Raw genomic sequence first — 9,879 nt, 5'->3', positions numbered from 1 at the left:
GGACGTACCAGGTTTTGGAGGTGGAGGTAAGCCGGAGTACCCGGAGAAAAACCACCGGCCTACGGTCAGTACCTGGCAACTGCCCCACGTAGGTTTCGAACCCGCAACCCAGAGGTGGAGGGCTAGTGTTAAAGTGTCGGGACACCTTAACCACTCGCCAACGCGGCCCCTTCATTATTTATATTGTTTATAGGAGAGATAGGTAGAAAGCGACGATTGTAAATTCTTGGTAAATTTAGAGTTACATCATATCTACTTGAATCGACATCATAACATCAAAGTACAAAACACACACAAGATATTAACACCTTTCGATACCAATCGAGAGCTAGTACAGTATAGACAAAATAAATCAAAACTGGACCTTATAGTTGTTTCGTTTTTTTTTTTTTTTTATTATTCAGTGATGCTAAGAACCTGAAGTGCTGACGCCTAAGTGATAAAAATAAAACAATAGGAAAGAAATGCCAATATCTGGATGGGGAGGTTCAAGAGATTTGTAATTCAATAAATTTCATAATTTTCAATACTGGGTTTAAAAGAACCTTTACATATACATTAATAGAGAAAATTATTATATTTAAATGGATTACACCATATGAAATGAGCACTCAGTGATTGTGTCATCAAAATAAACAGTTTGTGAAATGGACATACGGTACATGTATAAGTGATAGTGACATTGGTGCGGTTTCAAACTTGTAATGATTTAAGAGCATATATTGAAATATTATTTATTAAATGAAGATTATTATTAATTAAATTGTAAGAAACAAACAATTGTCTTTGATTTTATTTAAAGTTAAGACTATGGCATGTATTTAGCCAAATCTATACAACTTGCACCTGAGTTCAGTCAATTAAGAGTTACGGTTCCTGATGGTCTAGCTCAATTTGGTCCACCTCGGTATTGAGACCACCTCGCTATTAAAACCACTTTGACCCGGACCCCCAGGTGGTCTTAATAGTGAGGTTTCACTGTATATATATTCTGAACCGTGTCACTTTTCAGATATACATGACAAGATACTATAAACATTGGGAACTGAAATGTCCAACAGTAGTGTCTACTACTGCAATCACGAGGGGTTGTACAAAAGAAATACACGACATCAGATCATCTCAAAACAAGCTTAGGGTTAGATACAGTAGGTTTGGTTTATTTTGTTTAACGTCCTATTAACAGCTAAGGTCATTTAAGGACGGCCTCCCGTGCGTGTGGCATGCATGCGTGTGGCGAGTGCGTATGTGTGATTTGGGAGGCTGCGGTATGTTCGTGTTAAGTCTCCTTGTGATAGGCCGGAACTTTTGCCGATTTATAGTGCTACCTCACTGAAGCATACTGCCGAAGACACCCAGTAGATACAGTAGATCATAAAGCTGTGTGATACATCTAGGACTCGTCAGTGATGCGAAGGTTAAGAAAAAAACAAAACAAATGGGTCACTATCACCTGGTTAGTTGGAAATCTACAGAAATCATTTATGATTCATTAAACACGTGTGTTTTACGAGATAGTGTTTCATTTGACGGTATACATTAATTGATATATATTACTTGAGTTGGGATGGGTTATTCAGCCCTAGAAAGGATTATAGAGAATACATCCTGCTGTTACTGTCCGTACAGTACTGAGAGGTTGTAAAGCGACAATTATGTTGATAAGCCCCATCCTATTTAACAACAGCAGGGGACTACTTCTACTCGACAGGAACACGTGGTTCATGCTGGGCCTGTATCAATTGGACAATCACACACAAAGCAGGCACGCCGGTCTATTATGGGGGCAGGCGTGTATCGATGGCGCCGATCACAATCTCGGGGTATATCTTGTATGCAAATTACACAACAGGATTCGCCGACAATATCCATTTCCGATTAGATGCTTGATGGAATTAAATCCATTTTTTGCATTTCATGATACAATTAATTGACGGCAAACACATTAGAGTACTGTTCGTACAAAATATTGTCTAATAAAACTAACAACAAATATTCTACAGAAAGCAAGACAAAAATGTGTATGATATACTATACGAAAATAACAGAATACCGACTTAATAACGAAACCACAATTCTAACCGAAAATCGATTAAACAATGGCATATTATGAACAAAAATAGATCACTGAACAACTACAAGGACAATAAGACCAGGTGTCTGGAAGAGTAAGCGTCTTCTGCTTCATCGACGACATCAGCCATACAGTCTAGGTCACGACGACATCAGCCATACAGTCTAGGTCACGACGACATCAGCCATACAGTCTAGGTCACGACGACACCAGCCATACAGTCTAGGTCACGACGACATCAGCCATACAGTCTAGGTCACGACGACACCAGCCATACAGTCTAGGTCACGACGACATCAGCCATACAGTCTAGGTCACGACGACACCAGCCATACAGTCTAGGTCACGACGACACCAGCCATACAGTCTAGGTCACGACGACACCAGCCATACAGTCTAGGTCACGACGACACCAGCCATACAGTCAGTCTAGGTCACGACGACACCAGCCATACAGTCTAGGTCACGACGACACCAGCCATACAGTCTAGGTCACGACGACATCAGCCATACAGTCAGTCTAGGTCACGACGACACCAGCCATACAGTCTAGGTCACGACGACATCAGCCATACAGTCAGTCTAGGTCACGACGACACCAGCCATACAGTCTAGGTTTAACCCGGGTTAAGCCACATATCAAAATGAGAGCTATGGTGGTGAAAACGGAACCACTAGACATATCAACAAACGTCGGACACGTCTGACCATATCGCCCAAGGAAGTAGAATATTTCCGTATGAGATCATGACGTGGACTATTAAAGTTTCCAGTGGTCTTCATCAACCTACATCTCTCGAAAGGCCGTGTTGTTAATTTCACAGTCGGTAGTCAACATATGTTATGGAAATAATGATAATGGGGACAAACCCTTAAGTATCGAATCAACTGAGACATGTAAACACCGTAGTTGAAGGATGCAGTGATGTTGCTATCTAGAAATGGAAAAGTAACGACTGGAAAACTGAAATCGTTATGCTTATCATACAGCTGTAAGCTGTCCCTGTTGATTGCGTTTAAGTAAAGATCGAGTAAGCAGCTGATATTGAAGAATCTGTGGTGTGCTTCATTTCAAATTATGCAGGGTATATCCGGCCGACATGGTCAATTAGGTTTTGCATTTATCTATAGGTGAAATTAAAAGACGTTTCAAGGTTTCTGTTACCTGTTCTGTTAAGGTCTCACACAACGTTTGCGGCCTATCAGCTGATGTTCCAACGGAACCAAGTCAAGCTGTTTCTAAGGTTTGTAGCTAATTCCTTGAGTAATAAACATATGGAATAGGTACTTCCTATAAACGACAATAAAGAGTGATGTCTTAAGATTTGAAAAACAAAAATATACACTACTAATGAAAAAGAATGACGTAGGACTGCAGGTAAAAAATGCGGGAATTCACCTGGTGGGGCTCCCCTGTCCACAGCGAATAACTGTGAGTTACGGTCTTTCGAGTAACCATGAGTTTTGATATGCCATTAAACATATACAATAACATCATTTCTCAAGTAGTGAAAACTTCCAACCTTAATTTGATATAAATTTTATACCATTTGATCTTCGAATGAGCAATCGAGGTGATGGAACCACAAGTAATAATATATAATAAACTATTTTGTTGTGCGAGTCCTAAAGCTCTGCCTCGTATAAAAGTAATAACAAGTCGGACAACAAAGGGGCAATACATATATATGTATATCACCTACAGTACGCCTGCTCTACAAGTAGGGCGCAAGATGATCGTAAGAGGCGACTAAATTTGGGATCTTATCTTTTCTCTTCTTTCTTAACAACATTCTTCTTCCTAATGTCTCCCTTGACAATGCCTCACTTTTGGCCTTTAGCTGAGCGTTCGCCCCTGTGAGGAAGGATTAGGGTTCTGTCCTCTTGCCGAAACATACCGGAGTCTTTTAAAATGGTAGTTGCTACTCCTGCTTCGCGCTCAGCATGTTAGAAGACTGGTTCGCCCGTTGTCAGTATAGTGTGACCGGCTGGAGTGTCTTGCTGGGTGTCTTCGGCAGTATGCTTCAGTGAGGTAGCGCTATAAATCGGCAAAAGTTCCGGTCTATCACAAGGAGACTTAACACAAACATACCGTAGTCTCCCAAAACACACATACGCACTCACCACACGCATGCATATCGCACGCACAGGAGGCCGTCCTTAAATGACCTTAGCTGTTGGACGTTAAACACTTCAACATATACATGTGTACGTATATGATATGGTCTACGGAAATTGCATCGCATACGTATATGAAATAGTCTACGGAACGTACAACATATATGCATATGAGATGGTCTACGGAACGTACAACATTATGTATATGAGATGGTCTACGGAACGTACAACATATATGCATATGAGATGGTCTACGGAACGTACAACATTATGTATATGAGATGGTCTACGGAACGTACAACATTATGTATATGAGATGGTCTACGGAACGTACAACATATATGCATATGAGATGGTCTACGGAACGTACAACATTATGTATATGAGATGGTCTACGGAACGTACAACATATATGTATATGAGATGGTCTACGGAACGTACAACATATATGTATATGGAGATGGTCTACAAGATATAGTCTACGGAGAATATTATGATATAGGCTAGTCTACAGTAAGAATACTACACATTGATATGCGACTGTCTATAGAGAGTACAATACAGTGATACATTATAAACTTACAGCCTACAAATGTATACAGAATATTATAATGTACAGAATACACAACACATACTTTGATGTATATCCTTTATCCTTCCAGATTTTCGGAAAATCATTCGCTATAGATACAAATGTACATGCGGCATCCTCAAATCATGGTCTAGTCTCATAATATAATTCCAGTACAAACAAAGGTCTTTTTTAGATATTTTCTTGAATGAAAGTTTTTTTTATTTATAAAACACTCGAGGGAAAACGAAATATAAAAGGGATAAAGTTAAGGGATATGATATAATGTCATGTTTTTTTTACTATTGCATATGTCTTTTTACATATGTATGGAATGAAGTAATACTACTCTTTTGATAATAATCTAGAAACTATCAGAAAGAAACTACTACTTGTAATAATAAACTCACCTTTATCCGTATTTATGATCGATGTTGATTTCACCTGAATTTCGCTGTCTTCCTGTAGCACCCGTCTACCTTCAGTCCTTTCACTAGCACCGCAAACTTTTGACCAAAGTAATATACAGTATAGTGATTCCATAATTGAATTCTAATTTGGAAAACATGTTTGAGCTGTCCAGAGCAAATGTCACTATTATAGTATGGCTGTCCTGATAATTAGTCGCCCACATACACAAAAACACAAGTAACACTTCAGCACCTTTTTTGCGCCATACCTCGTTGTCAAGCACACGCCAAGTCCTTCTCCATCCCGCGAAATTGATCGTTGTTCGATAAAACACCGGGGAATTTCAGTTTGTGAAAAGTAAGAAATGAATACATGCCGAAGCACTATCGCTTCTTTCTTGATTTGCAATAAAATACTTGGACGGAGGGTGTCTTCCTTAATTAGCTACATTGAATATAGCGAGCACTGCAACACCGCCATTATTTCTAGGAACCAAGACCGGTTATCGGGTGTCCACTTTCGACTGAAAGTCGCTATTCTATCACGAAAATCCCTTTGGTTGATTAAATGGCGAAGTGGGATCCATCTTGTTTGTGTATGGTCGCTTCCTACATCACTGATTTTAGTTTAGTTTTTATCGCCAGTCTGTTTTTTATCGGCTAGCTAATTGGCCGGTGTTATCTGGATTGGTGACACCCAGGTTAAACTAACCAATATCTTACATGTGTTTTATTGAGCATGGCCGACAATCAATACCACTATCTAATTATGCTAAGGTCTGATGTAACGGTTTCTAACGGATTAAAATATCCGAATTTAAATTAACTGATATGGAGGTTTTTGTGAAATAATTATCTATATTCCGATGGTATCAAGTTAACAACACAACGACAACGACGACGACTACGACAACGATGACGACAAAAGTATTCCTTACAACAACAACAACAACAACAACAACAACAATAATGACGACGACGACAACAACAACAATAATGACGACGACGACAACAACAACAACAACAACAAAGTTCTGACAACAAGACCCAAATTGGTCCAACGCTTCATATGTGCTAAAATGTGGATATAAAAGGGGAACTATAAAATTAATTTTGATCAAAACAAAAGCCAAGGAGTTGAATAATCTTATAAAGAAATATAGCAAAATGCGTTAAGTATATTTTAAATACCGCTAGCGCCAAGTACGCATTAAGTGTTTTAATTAATAGTAGAGATAGCACAATTAGGCCACTTAGTACAAACATGCATAGTTACACAACGTCCATCAGCCAGAGTAAATAAGATTAATTTGGAAATGGCAACAACATACCACAGATCTCAATGTATTCATCGTCTCAGAAAAAAGGCAAAAACAATTTCCATACGTTTTGGCCCTTCACACCACTAACGAGTCCTAGAAGGACGAGCAGGTTATGAAGCAGTTCTATGTTCATTATTCTGTATTAACTTTACTTAATTAATATGTTCTCATGCATTCTTACATATCCAAATGACTTTATACTGACACGTAAACATTGAAAGAGTGACAATGTGAGAGTTGGAGCGGGACGTGTTGTGACAGTAGAACTTTAAGCGACAACTCATTTAACTGTTGTCCGCGGTGGATATGGATTCTGCCGGAAATCGAACTTCCTAAGTTTAAAGAATAAATCAATCAATCATACGTGGAGATCAATACAGTAGATAACCTTTATATTGTTGGTTCTAATTATTTTTTGATTTACTCACGGAAGCTGAAAGATAAGGTTGTATAGGCGCATTGTAGATAGCGGAGAGGGGGAGCGGGGAATGGCGATGATTTGTGGGCACACATATCGACGCCAGTAGAGGCGAAGAAAGTGGTGATATAGAGAGAGGCGAGGGAAGTGGTGATATAGAGGGGCAAGGGAAGTGGTGATATAGAGAGGCGAGGGAAGTGGTGATATAGAGAGAGGCGAGGGAAGTGGTGATATAGAGGGGCAAGGGAAGTGGTGATATAGAGAGGGGCGAGGGAAGTGGTGATATAGAGAGGCGAGGGAAGTGGTGATATAGAGAGAGGCGAGGGAAGTGGTGATACAGAGAGAGGCGAGGGAAGCGGTGATATAGAGAGGGGCGAGGGAAGTGGCGATATAGAGAGAGGCGAGGGAAGTGGCGATATAGAGAGGGGCGAGGGAAGTGGTGATATAGAGAGAGGCGAGGGAAGTGGCGATATAGAGAGAGGCGAGGGAAGTGGTGATATAGAGAGAGGCGAGGGAAGTGGTGATATAGAGAGGGGCGAGGGAAGTTGCGATATAGATAGAGGTCAGGAAAGTGGTGATATAGCGAGAGGCGAGGGAAGTGGCGATATAGCGAGAGGCGAAGGGAAGTTGTGATATAGAGAGAGGCGAGGGAAGTGGCGATATAGAGAGGGGCGAGGGAAGTGGCGATATAGAGAGAGGCGAGGGAAGTGGTGATATAGAGAGGGGCGAGGGAAGTGGTGATATAGAGAGGGGCGAGGGAAGTGGTGATATAGAGGGGCGAGGGAAGTGGTGATATAGAGGGGCGAGGGAAGTTGTGATATAGAGAGGGGCGAGGGAAGTGGCGATATAGAGAGAGGCGAGGGAGGTGGTGATATAGAGAGGGGCGAGGGAAGTGGCGATATAGAGGGGCGAGGGAAGTGGTGATATAGAGGGACGAGGGAAGTAGTGATATAGAGAGGGGCAAGGGAAGTGGCGATATAGAGAGGGGCGAGGGAAGTGGCGATATAGATAGAGGCCAGGAAAGTGGTGATATAGCGAGAGGCGAGGGAAGTGGTGATATAGAAAGGGGCGATGGAAGTGGTGATATAGAGAAAGGCGAGGGAAGTGGTGATATAGAGAGAGGCGAGGGAAGTGGTGATATAGAGAGAGGCGAGGGAAGTGGTGATATAGAGAGGGGCGAGGGAAGTGGTGATATAGAGAGAGGCGAGGGAAGTGGTGATATAGAGAGAGGCGAGGGAAGTTGTGATATAGAGAGAGGCGAGGGAAGTGGTGATATAGAGAGAGGCGAGGGAAGTGGCGATGTAGAGAAAGGCGAGGGAAGTTGTGATATAGAGAGGGGAAAGGGTGAAGAATGTCAGAGGAAGAGATATGTGGTTATTCGGGTGGCATGATTAACACCCAGAGGGAAGAGAAGGAAAGTGGTGAGTTAGAAACAAGGACAGCTAATTGGGGAAGTCCACTAAACGGATGTGTTGTTCGGGTAAGGAGATGAGTATAGGTTGTAAGGAATGTTGGATGAGGAATAGCATTTGAGGCTCTCTAGGTAGAAAGGAAACGAAAATAAATGAAACGACGAAAGAGACTAAGTGAGATAATGGCTTAGGACAACGTAGGGACGACGTGGCGTTGGTACTATAGGACATGTGTCATGTATCCTGTTGACGTGGAATATTTATAACTGGTGGAGATATGAACGGAAGGAGTAGTTGCCGTGGTGTATAGCCCTATCAGTTATCTATTAAACCATGTGTCGTGTTGATATCGATGAAGTAGTGCAATAAAGAGACGTGGAATATGTGTTTTATATCTGGTTAGTTTCATAGTCAAGAGTCAAAAACATGTATCATGGTGTTGGTTCCAATACCGAGAGAAACTAGGTTTGATTGCTTACTGAAATTAAAGGCATGAAACAAGTATTTTGTTACCCGAATGACCAAAAATAATCAGATATAAGCCATTTAAAAATGACATTATATTTGAACAAAACTATTTTTCTAGAAATTGTTGGCCAACAATTTGACGAGCTTTTCGCCTACATTACACACAAAACTTAAAGGCTTTAAAAAGTAATATCTAGTGCAAAAATAATTCATAGACATCAATCCAAATTCTATAGTTTTATGGCTAAAATTAAACCACCATCGGAGATGTTATGAGTTTTCTAGGGAAATTAATGATTGGAATAGGCATATCATTTATACGAGAATGAAAGGTTACGACTAATTTGGAAAACAAATACATACGATCATATCAAAACAGCATGCATTGTAAGTCAGGTGCGAGGGGGAAATATTCGAAATTGCGTAACACGTTAACGGCAAATGTTACCGAAAACTAGTGACACCAAAACCATTGGAATGACATACTATATCGATCTATGAAAGATTTTTTTTAAATGTTGAAAAATAAAATTTTTCTAAAAATAGACTTTGACCCTTAGCGAGCTTTTTAATTAGACATATTTTATCTTAATATGGCACGAGAAAAAAATAGCCTCAAAGATATTCTACAAGTGATATAATTGTATGAACCCTTTCAAGTCAACGGTTTTGGGGCTAAAGCCATTAAAAACGTTTAAGGTATGACGTCAAGGCGACCATATTGGATTATTGATCTACTTTTTGATAGGTGACTTCACTCCTTTGACATATGCCATACAATGGAAAAAACATTGACATACCTCTTACCATTGTGGAGAGTTATTCGGACAAAATCGAGAGCAGAAGAAAAAGAAGAAGGACCGAACAGAACAATAGCCCTAAGTATATCAACTGAATGCCTGGACGCGCTGGGATATTCCATGACGGTTAACAGTTTTGGATATTAACCGGCTTGTTACAATTTTGTAGCATTTTGCCATGGAAACAGTCGAAAATAATTATTTTAGCATCTTCACTAAATATTGGTTTGTGGATAAATTCAACAAATTTTTTCACGAAAGATTGCTCTTAATACAAAGGTTTAGT

At 40.3% G+C, this 9,879-nt stretch overlaps 1 protein-coding gene across 1 annotated transcript; it reads left to right on the top strand.

Moving 5' to 3' along the window:
• Positions 1-3,807: 3,807 nt before the first annotated feature.
• Positions 3,808-8,304, top strand: LOC117338496 (circumsporozoite protein-like). The gene is made up of 2 exons (XM_033899852.1): positions 3,808-3,813; positions 7,843-8,304. Exons 1-2 carry the CDS (start codon positions 3,808-3,810, stop codon positions 8,302-8,304), a joined length of 468 nt encoding a protein of 155 aa, XP_033755743.1.
• The last annotated feature ends 1,575 nt before the right edge of the window (positions 8,305-9,879 follow it).

The sequence above is a fragment of the Pecten maximus genome, chromosome 11 (genome assembly GCF_902652985.1).
Source record: "Pecten maximus chromosome 11, xPecMax1.1, whole genome shotgun sequence".
Taxonomy (NCBI): Eukaryota; Metazoa; Mollusca; class Bivalvia; order Pectinida; family Pectinidae; genus Pecten; species Pecten maximus.
Note: the sequence above shows the minus strand (reverse complement) of the source record. Positions and strands in the feature narration are given on the sequence as shown.